The 16,857-nt window shown below is 42.2% G+C and overlaps 1 protein-coding gene across 1 annotated transcript in view; it reads right to left on the bottom strand.

The window, feature by feature from the left end:
- Positions 1-10,571: 10,571 nt before the first annotated feature.
- Positions 10,572-16,857, bottom strand: part of mtnr1aa (melatonin receptor 1A a) — a 39,367-nt gene continuing 33,081 nt past the window's right edge. Inside the window, exon 2 of the mRNA XM_061246825.1 lies at positions 10,572-11,963. Coding sequence (XP_061102809.1) covers positions 11,095-11,963 — 869 coding nt within the window. The 3' untranslated portion in view covers positions 10,572-11,094. The remainder of the gene's footprint in view (positions 11,964-16,857) is intronic.

Here is a 16,857-nt window from a genome sequence, read left to right as displayed (position 1 = left end):
TATATTAATGGCTGGAGACACACAAACCGTATTCTGTGTAGTGTGGTCACTCCATAATGCTGATTATACAGCTCTATACTGCATATATGTATATTCTGTCGTGTAGGCTTTGAATACAGTAATCGTGCCTCTCTCTTAAAAGCAGGCAACATGAAGTGCTTCTGCAATAACATTTATAATCAGTGTAACCTTGTTGTTGGCCAAATGCAATCACTTTCCTGGTTTTCTACAAATGAGAAAGCCTTAATTTACTGTACTAATTATATGTGAATCTTTCATTTATTAAAGACCATGTTGCCCTCCAGGTGGCATTAGATGAATGAACTTGAAGTTGTAGTCAGAATCTCTTCACAGCACCTCACATATGTCATTATTATTTGTAGAAAGATGATTGATGTTTGTTCATGTATAATTTAACTCAATAAATTATGATGTCAAATAAAATAGCCAAAATAGCAATTAATCTTTGATACCATAGTCATAATGATAAAGACATGAAGGATAATGTGTAGAGCAAGGGTTCCCACATTTTTCTGATCTGACCCCAAATGAATGACCCCATCCTGACCTTATTTATGTATAGCTAACATTAGCTTATTTAAGCTGTCCAAATTTATTTTACAAATTTAAAAGTGAATGGAATGCATGTATATTTGAAGAAAAACATTTTAATATAATCCCACAGGGAACATGAGCTTGTCTCCAGAATCAGCCAAGCCCACAGAAGACACAATATATATCATATAAGACAAACAAATGTCCCTTGTAAATGTAAAATGCCCCTGCAGATGTAAACATCTACTGACCTGAGATCAGAATACAGCACAATAACAACGGCCGTCATTTAAAAGGGTGCATTTACTTGATGTCTGTGTACATTTCCCTTAGAAGCACATTGTCTGAACAGTAAGGAGCAATTGCATTGATGTTGTTCATTAGTGTGTCCTGGCAGCCGTCTGAACAGGTCTTCCAGTTACATGACCATGGGACGGAATACTAAATCTACACTAAGAATTATTTTAAATTGAGTAAACCCAGTTACATTTTACTTCAGTGTATTACACAGCTGGCATTTTTAGGGTTTTGCAAAAAAAAATCTGTTGAGAAAACCTAAAAATGTAGGAGTAAAAAAACCATAAACCATAGTGTTTTTCAGGCTACACAATTACAGGTGACGTTAGCACCAGAAATCCACTGGCTTTAGAAGAGGAAGCAGTGGCCTTAACTGTCTGTCCTCAGCTTGCTCAGTGCAGACCAGGTAAAACTGGCATCTGTCCCCACCTTAAACTCAGCAGACCCAAGAAGCCAAGCAAATTTACTGTTCAATGAGCTCATTTCATTGATCGATGAAGTTATAAGCTACTGCAATTTTAATGACCAGGGTGGAGACCCCTGCTGTAAATGCAAGAAATTGTTTATTGGAAAATCATTTTATATATATATATATATATATATATATATAGAGAGAGAGAGAGAGAGAGAGAGAGAGAGATGATATTATGTTCTGCTGTTGTAAATACGTAGCTCTGGATGTAAAAAATGTTTTTGCCTATTTTATCTTTAAGACATATACGTGCACATGCATGTATGCATACATATTTAGAAATATATACTATGTATACATTATTAACAAAAGACTATGCTATGCTGGTCTAATTTGTGTCCAGATGGAAACCTAGGTGGCTGTATCACACTGCAGGCTCATTGGCTACATGTATTCTAATGGCCCTCTAATGAGGGGAGGCTGGCTTTGGTACTGTTGTCTGGCCCTGGAGCCCAGGCTAGCCTTACGCGGTGCGCTAGCCACACAGGCCACTGGTGTCCCGGTCTTGTTACCCGGGTGAGAACATGTGATTTGATCCGATGGAACGAGATCCCACTGTGTGGCGAACAAGCAAAGCCCTGTTCCAGCAGTGCTCTAGTCTCTAACCGCATGCCAGCATGTCATTCATCCAGTCCACACCCCAGACTCCAGTTAATTAGCCAAGGCATTGAAGGGAAAAGCCTGAAAGAGTTCCACTATAATGCAGTAATTCCATATTTGCACATTATCTTCAGAGAGGGTGAATTGAATGGCCTCTGACGACATCCAAATGCATTTCTTAATGACGGATCTTGAAACGGGCGGATTTAAAAAAATATTATTCTCTCCATCCTTTTTCCTTCCCTCTTGAGCTCTTTTCCTGTCTCTGAGATCACTTAGAGGAGCACAGATCCATTTAGCAAAGCCTTCTTATCCCCCAACATTTTGTGTTAGGATTTTAATGCAGCGAGGGATTTGGCAAATGGATTCATCATCCACATTACTCTAAAAAAAGAAAAGCTGTCATATAAAGATTTAAGAATGTTTTTAAAGAGCAAATTAGGAGTCAGGGTGCTCATAAAACATCCATCTATTTTTTCACTGCATTACTTGCATGTGATCATTATTATACAGTTGGGTAGATTTATTTGTGTTTTTCTTCTAGGCATCTCTGCGCAGTGAAGGGGGTAAACTCTCCTCCATGCTGACTGTCCTCCAGGGCAGAGTACAGATGAACCTGTGTGTAACCATACGTATGACCTGTCTGAAGAACATACACCAATGGGCGTGTTGTTTGCCTCAGGGTCAAACACTACCTGGGGCAGTGTGTTTCTCTGCTCCAGGTCTTGTAATTGTACTATAGTTTTGACCTCATGTTGTGACAATATGGCATGCCATTGCATTTCTGGTATGAAAAGAGCAGTGGTAAACAGCTGTTAGCTTTGGTTTATGAGTCTACATACAGCTTCTCATTTTGTGCCTTCCCCAGTGGAATAATAATAACAATAATAATAATTTAAGATGAGATTGACTTTGTCTCGAAAAATAGTCTGAGAGGCTGATCATTATAATACAGTGTTACCCACCTTTTTCTGATGCCTTTTACACCTCTAAAGGGGGATATCCTGGTACTCAAAGCAAACAAATAAATTACAAACCTCAACTGCATGGTACAGAGATGCTTTCGTGAAATGAACAATATACTAAGCACATTCTGTGACAGTTTGCTGTGGTAATTCTAATTTGTAGTCTATGCAAGTCTGTATTATATAAGAATATGGATGTGTCATGATGGCTTTAAACGAACATGTGTGAGCTGTAGAAAAGATATGCATCCAGATAGATACTCCCTTAATCAGAATGTATGGGGCCACGTTTCAGTGGGCATGACCCAATTAACCTTTCATGCACGCACTTACAGTAAGAGAGTCTAAAAATACCCAGCGTAAATGCTAAATGAAATATGACTGTGTTTGGTCCTAAATAATGCAGCGGTGGGATGAAAAGAGCAGATGCACAGGATGGCACGGCGAGGTCGTCAAGCACTCCCGACCGCGTTTCGGTTCGCCCGTCGCATATGTCCACTGTGTTTCATTTCAAATATTAAACAGTCAACCGACTGAGGGGGCGGACCTAGGTATGGACATACTTAGACCAGTTTACGTCTATAGTATCACATTTCTTTATCCTCGCCCTAGTCACCCTATGTTTGTACGTGTTTGCCGCTATTTGTTAAAACTCGTTATTAAATAATTAATGTAGGGGTGTTCAGTAGGATTTTGCTATGCTGTTATTGCTACCATTTTATTGAAAAGATGTGTGGTTGGAGGATGGATCATAAAGGAGTTTATTTTCGGTGTGCATAATTCTTACATAGGCTCTGTTCTCGGTGCCCCATTGTTTTTTACCGATAACACATGCAAGTGTTCTTCCATAATTATTTCTTTAGACTTAATTACACAGTACAGGTTTTGCTAAATGCCATTTACTTAATTTTCCACAAGTATCAGTGATCTCACTGATTTTACCTGTCAGCCTATAATTTCCAAATTATTTACAGTTTCATATGCTGAAATTCAGAGAACCATTAATTAACCTGGCTGATGAAAAACCCTGGGGTGTGAAAGGGGGGATTTATTCACAGCATGCATGCAGTAGATGTTTTTGACATAATATAGCCTTAGGAGGGCAAATCACCACACAACAATTAAAAGTGTTTAATTAAGAACAATTAGTAACTGGTTGAATTTCAGGGTAGCAATTTTGTCGGGAAGAAAAACCAGCATGGGACCGGAGGATCAAGTTCAATAAACAACCCTCACCCTCCTTAAATGAATCTATGTATGATATTCAAATAATTATTTTTGGAACTTCAGTGAATTAAAATAATAAATTGTGATGGAAATGCATGAATGAATTCTGTCAATAAAAGTGTAATTTTTTACTTGCTTTTAAATACCCCTCATGACACATTTCCTTTGCCAAAAATAAGTCAAATGGAGATTATTCAGTATTCAACACAAGCTCTGTTTAAACACAGCTTGAGTTATTATGCCTAGTTAATCCTCATTACTCAAGCTGAGCTGAAGCAAACACAGGACTGAAAACACATGGCTACAGCGAGGGAGGGCTTCATCACATGACTATACAAAACCTGTGAGTGCCTAGCTGGGCACATGAAGCGAAACATTTTAACCATGGCCAAATGGCAATACTAGATTTCGTGCATGCAATGTTTTTGCTCATTTCTGGCTTGGTATTTTGATGGCAAAATGTTTTGGATTAAAGAGAATGGCTAACTGAACTTAGTTATTGGGCTGAAAAACACTTGGAAAGGGCAGGACATGCTTTTTCTCACCTTTTCTTTTGTTTTTGGACCAAGAAAATATTCTGAGCCTTGTTCTATTTCATGACTATTTAGCAAGTTTCTGATTACCCTCTTGGCAGTGATAATTGCAGTGGCTGTATGTGGGTCAGGGGCGACCCGTGACTGGCATGAATATTTTATTCTTTCTCGAGAGCTGGAAAGGGATGCCCTTCACATTCCCTTTTTAACACCCCCACCTTTGAAACAGAAACTCAGATGAATGTCTAATTGGTACAGGTCATGATTTATGACACAAAATGGCTGCTAGAGGGGATGTCGAAGCCCTTAATTCACTCAGTGGAGCTGCACAGGAATTCCAAGCAGTGACTCATTGCAGGTATGCTAATCCCACTAGCATTAAACAACGACACACAGGCATCCAGCACCTTGAACAATTCAATACATATCATGTGATCAATAATAATAAAGTAATTTACAAATTATATACCTGTAGATCTATTACTGTTGAGCTACTACTAATCTGCTAAATATGTAGACTACTACTCTACTACACCTAGTATTACCACCATTATGATCTAAAACCAAAAATATATAAATACTAGATAGTATGTAAATAAAGAACAATGAGACAGTTCTGTCAGGAGAGACAAATTCTTTGAACAGACAATGGGCTACACTACTACAGTAAATCCCCCCCCCACCTTCTCTTTGCAGGTGCTATGTTCTTGCAAACCAGGAGTTTCAGTGCAGTGAAGGTTATTAATATACACTCAGCGAGGACTTTATTAGGTAGACATGTACACCAACTTGTTTATGTTAATTTTTAATCAGCCAATCATGTGGCATCAAATGGCACATTAATTCCGCATATTAGGTTTTTTATTATTTTTTATTTTTTACTTCTGCTGCTGTAGTCTATCCACTTAGAGGTTTGATGTGTTGTGTGTTCAGAGATGCTCTTCTGCATACCACTGTTTTGTCAGACCTTTCTCCTCTGACCTCTCTCATTAACAATGCATTTTTGCCTGTAGAACTTCTGCTCACTGTATGTTTTTAGTCCAAATATCTTCAATATTATGACATTTGGTTTGAAAAATAGCTGAACCATGGCTGCATGGTTTCATGCATTTAGTTGCTGCCACATAATTTGCAGATTAAATATTTGCATTAACAAGCTGGTGTACTAATAAAGTTTTCACTGAGTGTATGAGAGGCATAGAATTGGCAGCAGTACTTACTTTCTAAGGTTCTGGACTTTATAAAATGGCATCTTAATCCTGGCCATAATTTATAATTAATGGTGATGTCTAAGACCGATGAGGATTACTAACCCTTTAGGTTTAGTTTTGGCAATCTTCATCTATATGCAGGATACCTGTCTACAGGCATACCTATTCCATTTACAAAATGAATGGCCTCCTGTCTGCGGTTATTTATGGCACTGCTCCCTCCCCTAACCCCTCCGGAGTGCAAGGGGTTAAATCCTCACAAGATGGAATCTTTCATTATTAATACTTGCATGTTCCTATTTCACGTGCACACTTTGCATTGAACACCTCTTTTATGTGCAACATTATGTTCTAGGTCACTATTTAAATATTTATAATATGCAAATATTTGTTTAGCTGTTTCAGATTGCGGTGTGTGTGTGGGTGTGGGGGGGGGGGGGGGGGGGGGGGGGTTATTGCCATCTAACAGGGTGCTGTAGTGTAGTGTTGGATATTCATTAAGGCATATAAATAGCCCTGAACACTGTGTTGGCTCAGAAGATTGGCACAAGGTACAGTAACACATGGAGCAGGTCTTTGAGGACCAGAATTTCTGAAGAGTTCCAGCTTCTGGAAGGCATGGATATTTCTCCCAGCCCATTAGTGACAGGAGAGTGAGGCTTCCCAAAACAACCTTTTCTACGGCATGTGATTGGTTCACATGACTTAGTGATTGACCAGATGTGGTAGCTCCACCTAATATTGGATTGACAGTCCCTCTGCCATCACCGGTTCTCATTCAGCCTGGTGTGGATGCCCACAAACTCCATGCTGCACCGTTGCTGTATATGGATGCAAACGTCGCCTGAAATGCAATAACGTCCTCTTATCCTTGCTATATTACAGACTCATCTTAGTAATATTATTAAAACCTCTTACCTCTTCATCCACCAAGGCTATGTTCTAATCATATTGAATCCCTTTGCATTTTGTTGTTTTGAAAATGCATCGTTTAACTTCTGAATGAAAATGTGCATTTTTGAGCACCATATTATGACATAATATTTCACTTTGAGAGTCCATCAGCGACATAATGCAGGTGGTTTTGAGGGATGCTCTTGGGATCTGTCTGGGAGTACTGATGGATTTATACCCCTACAGGATGGGATTCATCAGTAGATGCAATAGGGCATCAAACTGGGCAGCTGCTGCAAAGAGAAAGTGTTTTGGTGACACCGCGGGCTGGTGTGAAAGGCATCTTTGGTTACAGTGGAACATCACGTGAAAACCATTTAGAACATAACAAAATCTAGAACAAGGAATACTGAAAACGTCTAGAACAAAGAATGCAGAGAAAATCTATGAAAAAGAAGTGAAAGGAAAACAAGGATGTGAATGTTCTCTATCTTGACCTTGACAATAAGTGAGCAAAAAATAAATGGAATGGTCTCTCTCTCCCTCTCCTGCTCTCTCTTTCTCTCTCTCCCTCTCTCTCTGCCTCTCTTTCTTTCTCTTTCTCTCTCTGTCTCTTTCTTTCTCTGACCCGCTCTTTCTCTCTCCCTCACTCTCTCTGTCTTTCTCTCTCTCTCCCCCTCTCTCCCTCTCTCTCCCCCCCTCTCTCTCCCTCTCTATTTCTGTCTCTCTCCCTCACTCTCTCTCTTTCTCTCTCTCCCCCTCTCTCCCTTTCTCTCTCCCTCTCTATTTCTCTCTCTCTCTCTCTTTCTCCCTGGGTGCCTCCACCGTAGTGGCAGTTACGCTGGAGGCTACAGTGCCATCCATTAGGGGAGCGTGGAACATGACATGCCCATCTCACACCGGGTCACAGAGGACAGAGAGAGGAATGACTGAAGCTCCTGGACTGCGATTCCGATGGGAAGAAAAATGAAGGTGCATTACAGTCCGTAGCTGTCAGTCACCGATGCCAAAAGAGCCGTATGGCATCCCATTTTTCTTAGGTGTGTTGCCAAAATGAAATCTAAAATGACAAAAAAATAGAATAAAATGGCACATCGATCAGAATTTACAGTATGTTGGGAAGTGCTCTTTCTGCATTGGCTGTATCTGTAATGCTTTTCTTTGAAGCAGTGGGAATACCTTGTCTACTCAGTTTGTAAAAACATGAAATGATAATGCGGGCTATTGAGTTAGAGAATGGTTCAACTCTGTCAGCACAAATCACTACTGTATATGAAAACCATGTTACGATGCAAACAACAGAACACAAATGTTGGTGCTTGATTTAGTTGCCGCGGCCCTTTTGTGATTCCTCAGGAAACACTCGCATTGTCTGGACGGCTGAAACAGAAGGCCTGACAATGGAGTGCGGGCCTCCGGCTGCAGAAATCTCTCTCTTCCGAATGAGCACAGCCTGCCAAATCCAGCGGCAGCCCAAGGGCCCTGTCCTCCAAAGACCCGGCAAGTCATTTCAGTCCCCTGTAGGGGACACGAGTCTCACGAACAGGGGGGGAGCTAGCCTGTCATACTGCTCATACATGTGCAAGCCATGATGGGAAACAGTTACGCTGATCATACAATGTTACTTGTATGTGAACATTCGTTAAGCAGTATTTTTCATGAATTAGTGAGTGAGTGTCTAAGTTTTGGTACTTAGGGGCCCCCGTAGCTGTTGATATGGGTCTGTCACCCCCACGGCACCCACAGCTAATTCCACTAACCTACAATACCTGGGACCTTCAATAAAAATGAGAAATAATATTTGTAAAAATATTTTCACTGCAGCATGTTTCTGTCATCCAAGACTTGTATTACGCATGAAATACGATTAAAATACTTCAAATAACTTTTTGCTTCAGGCTGTAGACCGAGCTTGTGATTTTGCCCAGGCTCTCCCACGGTGAGGTGGTTATGTCCCGTCTCCTCTGGCTATTTCTCTGGCAGTGAGGGCTTCCCTTTGTGTCCTGAACCAGCTTTTCAGCTCCACAGGATGAAACACAGACATTTTTAAACAAGGCGCACCCATTAGCGACAGCAGAGTTTTAATTGATTGCATCTACCATAAAACCTCCAGCCTTCGTGCTCTTAATGTAAAATCATTTGATATAATGGGGTGAAAGGAATGGCTTTTAAGCAAAAAATAGTTCATTACTGAATGTAACCAGATATTTTTTTGTTATTATTGTTCAATATATGTGAAGTGCACATAATACATGCTACTGCATTAGATTTTGTCCTGATGGTTCCTAACATTTGAGGAATTGGGAAGGTTGTGATAAATTATTGTGAAGATTTTCACTGAAAGGTTCATATATTTGCTACTGCTCAAAGCAGCCACAAACACATTAGAACATTATTAAGTTTTAGGTTTCTTGAGGTTTCACACAAATATGCTTGCCCAAGACACTATTCATCAACAATTATTTATGATTCATTGACGTGGCAGACTCCCAGATGGCAGCTCGGTAGGCAATGTGTAGGCTGAGCTTTCTCAGTGAACTAAAACATTTATAAGAATAATCACAAACTACCTGCAAATCCTGGTAGACATGGCCAGCAACATCAGTATCCTGCAGGCAGATGTATATAGGGAGCATTTGATGTCTATATGTAGGTGTGCATTGAAGTAATTTTACACTCTGGTGGATTATTCAGTATCTTCAGCTGCAGCCATTCATTTACCGCTGAAGGGATTAATAAAAATCTGCAGAATTGAAGAGCTAGGATGCTCAAGCAACCATCGCTTTACTAGCCTGTAGCAGAGGTTCCCACTGAAAGAGCACTGAAATAGCAATCAGTTGTATTGAGCTTTGTTTATCTTGGAAAATCTGCGCAAGCTTATGTTACAGATTTCTTTTAGCATTTTTAAAAAAGTAAGGATTAATATATCCTCCGGGAGACCTTCTAAAATGGGACCCATATGGCTTGTCCTAAAAAAGACATGGTAGTCATGGATATTACAGTTTGTTCAGAGACACAGAACTATCGATGGGAGTAATATCACCTCACCTTGGGAGTTCTATGCCCCAAACTTATTCCTAAAACCTCCTTAAAACCCATCCAAGACTCACTCTTTAGATTCCCAATAGATTTTTTAAAGCCATTAATTTGGAGTAAAATGTGTGGAAAACGTGGAAGGGAGATAAGCTTCACCAAAATGGATGGAGCTGCCATTGCGCAGTATTGCTGACTCACCAATTCAAACCAAATAGGGAGCTGGATTCTGAGAGCAAACGCTTTTGATTGGGTCATACAAACAAATTTCAGACAGCACCACATGGAAGGCCAACCTCTAATCTGGGTTCAAGAAGTCTCACCTGCTCTTAATTCAAAAATAGGATAAAAAATAGGATCACTGGAAAATGTGCAACATAATAATCCATCCATCCATCCATTATCTGAACCCGCTTATCCTGATCAGGGTCGCAGGGGGGCTGGAGCCTATCCCAGCATACATCGGGCGAAAGGCAGGAATACTCCCTGGACAGGTCGCCAGTCCATCGCAGGGCACACACACCAGTCACTCACACACTCACACCTACGGGCAATTTAGACTCTCCAATCAGCCTAACGTGCATGTCTTTGGACTGTGGGAGGAAACCGGAGTACCCAGAGGAAACCCACGCAGACACGGGGAGAACATGCAAACCCCGCACAGAGAGGCCCTGCCCGACGGGGATTCAAACCCAGGACCTCCTTGCTGTGAGGCGGCAGTGCTACCCACTGCACCATCCGTGCCGCCTGCAACATAGTAATATTAAATAAATAACAAGATAAGTACCATATTCAGCTCTTTATTCTCTTGAGCACACTGTAACAGTAACAACCGAGTGTATACCCAAAATAATAACAATATCACACTTGTGAGGTCACTTATGAGAGTGAGCTCTGTAATAGTTTTGGCTACATTTGCTGTAAGTCCTTTCAGGAAGTTACGATACGATTCCAGGCTTTACGGCACCATATTTGCAATTTCATATCCTATTGCCACCATTCAGGGGTGAGAGGTCCCCAAATATATTTAGTATAAAATAAATACATTTTACTGTACATACTGTAGACTTGATATCCTCACTGTAAACATTGAAAACAAAGGAGTCAACATCGCTGTAAATGTACCTAAAAAAAACAGTCTTTTTATAAGAAAATGAAAATATACACCCTGCGTTGTTCTGATTGTATATAAACAAGAGAGTACAGTTGACGGGTGGTTCCAGACAGCCTGAATCAGAGTTTTTATCGTATTTGGTATTTTGTTTCACAGTGCGCCCTCCCTGTACCCTCCTCCCTATTTGATTGGCTCAAACTGAGTCCACTTTCACCTGGTTGTTGTTGGTCATTAAGGGCGACGGTTTGCTCTTCATCCTGTCGGCCGCGTCATTGGAGCTGTCAGAGAGGAAGATTCGGGCGGTGCAGATGGAGACAATAATCCGTTTGTACTCCCTCCGAAAGTTCTGGTTGAGCACCCCGTAGACGATGGCGTTAAGGCAGCTGTTGAAATAGGCCATGAAGTAGCTGGAAACGAAGAGCCACTCAGGGATAATGGGCACCACCGCGTCCGGGCTGATGGCCACCGCCAGGCCGATGAAGTTGAGCGGCGCCCAGCAGACGGCGAAGAGGACGAACACCACAAACATGGTGACGAAGTTCCTCACGTCGTGCGGGGTCAGCTTGGGCCGGTTATCTGGCTTCACTCTCCTCCTCACCTGGATGACCAGGACCCATATCCGCAGGTAGCAGTAGGTGACGATGAGGATGGGCAGGATGAAGTGGAAGAAGACCACGGCGATGGTGTAGGCCGAGCTGGCGGACTGCACGAAGGTGCAGGAGTAGACGCGCGGGTCGTATTGCAGCGAGCCCACAAACAGGTTGGGCACGATAGCCACCACAGTCAGGACCCAGATCAGGAGCACATAGCACAGCGAGTTCTTGTCGCTGTACAGCTTGTCGTACTTGAGGCTGTGGCAGATGTAGCAGTAGCGGTTGAGGGCGATGCCGGTGATGTTGAAGATGGAGCCGATGACGCTGACGCCCATGAGGAAGCCACTGATCTGGCAGTGCATGTACCCCAGGTTCCAGCCGTTGTGAAAGATGGATGTGAGCACCAGCGGGTACGGATACAGTGCCACCACCAGGTCTGCTACCGCCAGGCTCACCACAAACACGTTTCCTGCAATGGAAGTTAACAAGAACGGTATTAATATGACGCTGTTGGATTGCCCTTGACAATTCTTGGATTCTACCAGTTGGATACACAGAGTTATTTAACTAATGCTAATACTTTTATCCAAAGCGACTTACAGTATATTAACAATCCCCGCTGGAAAAATGCAGGGTTAAGGGCCTAGAAGCTGTGGCCAGACCAGGGCTTGAACCACCAAGCTTCCAGGTCCAGGTCCAGTACCTTAGCCACTAGGCTACAGGTGCTTTTTTAGACAGCAGGATTTCTTAAAGCTTTGCTGTTGCTTTCCTATATTTTTGAGAGTTTCAATATAATTTTGAAAAGTTTCAGTTGGATCAACAGATAAGAACAGTGATACTAACGAGTAATAGAAGTTGAAACAGTTGAGGTAGGTACAGCAAACACATTTTCAACAGACATAAAAAAATCACAGAAGGCTTTGTGCTTGAATGAGGTCCTTACACTGCTGTCAAAAACGCAAGATGGCGATGCAGTATGATTGTTTTTTGTGGAGCCTGCAATCCTTTAGGTTAGCATACGCGCACACGAATACACAAAGTCATTTTCAGTGCCTGTTAGTCTTTGAGTTAATTTGGCCACGAGATCTCCATGCACAATCCCATGATGCTCCTAAACATTAAAATGCTAGGGAAAGGAGCTGACCTCTAAGATTTTTTTCTTTCTATAAGAAATGCGTAAGCATGTCATGTGCACAACATAAAGAAAGAAGATCATTCTTTTGGCAAACTATCTTTAGCACAGCAACAGAGACAAAACAACCTACTACTACTGCCTGCAAGCACAAAGATTTTAAATGACATATTGGTTATAAAGAATTTGATGTGCGCTGAAGTAGGCCAATATTTGTTGGACATTTGACACAGATGCTTCAAAACTGAGGTTCATTTGAAATATTATTAAAGGATGGGCACTGGTTAGATTTAATGGAAAATTCTAATAGATTTAGTGAAATTGGAGTATGTGCTTTTGACTTGACCAGTAGACTCCAATGGCAAGGGGGACGGGGGGTTAGGAGTGAGAAAGAGAGACATCTTTGATAACCCTTGAACACATTTTTTCCCAATAACGTTTGGTGAACGCTGAGGAAACGTTACTGAGGGAACCTCCAGCTGGCTTGTGAAAGATGGCTGTGTTCTCACATTCCGCATTGGCTGCTGCCACAGGCTGAGAAGGAGGGGCGCTAATTTCACAGGAGTCAAACTGAGATTTGAACGTGTCTCCCATTGGCAAAATAAAAGCTGCCGCATGCCGAGAATATTGCGGGGATTCTTTTCCTTTTTTTTTTGTCTCGTCAAAGATGCCAGACATTCCTTTGTGGAATGACCTTGACCGCTGTTAATTAAGTCACGTCCTTTTAAATCTGTCATCTACTCGCCCTCTTAAAGGGATTATGAGCACCTGTCAGTTCCTTGTGGTGTATATAAAAAACCGATGAACACTTCAAGAGTGGGGAAAAAAAACCTACAAAGGGAAGAAGAAATGCAATACCTTGTGATGACGCACTAGAATGCGGGGGGTGGCGCGGGGGATGGGGGATCAGAGACTATAGTGGGGTGGCACGCGCCCCCACCATCATGACTCACCACTTTAGCCAGAGGTACCTCCTGGATCACGTGTATAGAAAACCATGACCTTGACTGAGTGGTGTCGTTCTCATCTACGGCACCTGCCACTCTGCTGTCAGAGACGGCATTCCCAGGCTCATTAAAGACATGTCATCCAGCTCTGGGCAGTGATTAGCGTGTCAGTCAAGATCTTCATTCGGCCCAGGGGCCCAGTTTATGTGCAAAGGCCCCAAGTCTTAACAGTGACTGCTTGTAAACATGCCAAAACTGTATGTATAAGCTAATGTCTTTTGTATACAACATATCTTCATTTTTTTGTATTTGTATTTGTATTTTGGAAAGCAGTATTCTTGGGGAGGGTGGGGGGTTGTGAAGGGAACCAGAAGGCAGGAGGCCTCTGGTGAAGAAGAGTCTCATCGTATGGGGATGGGCCATAAGTTCTGTTCCAGACTGGTGAGAAAATGGAAACAATGCAATGTAAAATTTCTCTGCATTGGGTGGTCTGGTCAATTGTTACACTGCTGTGTGCAAAAGGATGATAGATGACATTCCTGTCACTTCCATTATGCCCCCCTCCACCCTAAACAAACACACACACACACATACAATCCAACTCCCAGTCCAGAGTTCTTATAGCTCATAAACTCTGGCCCATGAACATAATGTTTGCATAAAGCCAGGAGACTGATAGACAGATCTATGTACGCATAGGATTTATGTGCACCATTGCACCAAAGCACATTACCATGCAAATGACAGTGTGCAAATGTGCTGTCAAAAGAGATCTGTGATTTCCCTGAATGCTGAACTAGAGAATCTCCTTCTTCATTAGCTGCTCCAGGGCCCATGAAAGAACATGTGCCAGCTTACTAACACATAAAACTAAGATTGTGTGGTGCCATCTGTCTCGCCATGAATACTTGGAAGTTTGATTGGCTTATGCTGATACCGTGACACCTTGGCTAAAGCTGATTGGTTGCTTACCTTATAGCCTACAGCTATCAGTCAAATTTTATATGACGTTGGGCCTATGGAAGTCAATATTGCTATTGAGGTTTTCTTGAAGAACAAGAAAAAATCAATAAGAATGATTGACAGAGAAAGGTTTTGTTGGATATGACAGATTCATTAATTCAGCATCATATTTTAAAACTTGACAGCAGTGGCTTTATTGAGGGTGAAACATAATCCAATTAGGTTATTATGAATATTCATGTAGAGGCCTGACCAAGGACAATACTCTGGAAGCTGATGTTCTGTCCTTGACAAGGCTCATAAACTGTTTTGGGGTACTGGGTACCAGAATGTTCCATAGTTATGACATAGATATGACGTAGGAATGCAGGATCTGACCATCTGGTTCACCTGCTTGAGGTTGATTGTTGGCCGTATTGGCTAGTTGAATTCAACCACACAATTTTCCTGGATTTATTCATGCATGTAGCATTTTTCACATGCACACAGACACACACACATACAGATATGCACACACACACACACACACTACTCTGCGCCATTGGTCCACCTCCTTCGCATCATTTTAACATCACCCTTTCTTGTTTTCACTTTGTCAGGCGATTTCTTGTCTTCCATTTTGAAGCTTACGCACAGTGAAACACCTGTCCGAGACGCTCAGTCTCTCTCCGGGTGAAACGGAGATGACTAAACACCAGTGGTGGTGTCACCCTCGATGTCAGAGGAGCCCACACCTAGCCATAGGAAGCCAGCTGACAGGACCACCCCCCCCCGCAGAGACCAACAGACAAATCCAGCGGAAAGTAAGTAACACTGTAGCAGGCTGGACTTTCAATCTTCAGGAGTGTGTATATGAATACTACATACAGTATAGACCGCATATATTGGATGAAAGTCAGGCTGTTTCCTGGGGATTAGGAAAGCAACTGTTTCTGATTTCCCAGCGCCTTCCTCCCAACCACTTTGCCCTGCTTCACCCTGAGTGATAAGGTGCGGCGCGAGGAATCCCTAGGGCTGATAGACTGCATGACGTTATCAACACATTCAGCGCATTATCTGAGTGAGGCACAGTGCTGCTGCTGTATGGGGGAAAGGGACAGGGTCAGAGGAGCTGAAAGGTTGCGGTACCTTTGAGAATGGTGCTCAGCTGTATTACTCAGTCACTGCATAAATGCTTTCCAGCCATGCGATGCGCCGACAGAATGTCTGAGAGCTTTCACCCTTTAAGGTGTGAGATCACAAATACGCCATTAGAATCTTTTTAGGTGAACATTCTAATTCTGATTTAACAATCAGTACTGGTAAGATAAATCAATGTAGTTCTAGAACTCTGACACAGAATTGAGATTCGTGCAACACTGCTTTCAAGCCGACAAAACACTATGGCTAGTTAATATCAGATTTCCTCACAATTCATCAGCTGATTTAAAAATGTAAAAAGCTATTACTAGATAGATGCTTCAAGCCAACAAATGTAATAACTGCTTTTTTTCTGAACTAAGCATACATTTATCAATCCAAAACAGTATAAATGCATATCAAGCAAAATACATACCCAGAAATATTTTAGCATGACACCAGTGACCTTCAGTTCACACAAGCTGAAGCCCTACCTGAAATTATGTGACAGTTATTTGTCTGACCTTATTTTGTTCTACTGTGTTGTACAAATGCTACATAAGCAAAAGGTAAGCCATATCACGCACAAAGTTGAGCAATGGCTCTTTGTTTAAGGGAACCGTTTCTACTTGAGTAAACACACTGAACAGGGGTGTCTGTACATTACGTGACACAGAGAGAGAAATTAATCACATCAATGCTGGGAAAACACTTTATCCATAATTCAGGCCCAGAAGACATCACCTTAGCCCCCAGACACGTTGAGGGGTGCCGGCATTTGAAGCAATAATGGGTCTTTCTAGGCTGCAGAGTGGTGATGACTGACAACCCTTTGGGTCGCCTGTGAGTGAGGTAAATGCTAGGATGCTTTTAGCATGCCCTGCTGGGTATTCAGAGACGCCCCCCCCCCCCCCCCCCTTACTCCCCTCCCCTTCACCAACCTCCATCGAGGAGCGCTTAGGTCTTTGGTTTCTGTCCAAGATAATTGCCTCTTGATGCGCAGAAAGCACTCAGCGGACGGGTTCCAAGTTAACAAAAACAGCGGAGAGGAGAGGAGCGACAGCTCAGGCTGAAGGAGGAGACACGGCCGGCCTCGCATCCGATAGGCCTGCCTGACACAGGACAGCATTTCTAAAATAAGTCACCCAGGGGTTCGGTCTGTGAAAGAATGTGATGAATGAGCGTTCATATGTCAGGCTTTT

This window comes from Conger conger, chromosome 6, assembly GCF_963514075.1.
Source record: "Conger conger chromosome 6, fConCon1.1, whole genome shotgun sequence".
NCBI classification, from domain to species: domain Eukaryota; kingdom Metazoa; phylum Chordata; class Actinopteri; order Anguilliformes; family Congridae; genus Conger; species Conger conger.
The sequence above is the reverse complement of the archived record's forward strand: the minus strand, read 5'-3'. Positions and strand labels throughout refer to the sequence as shown.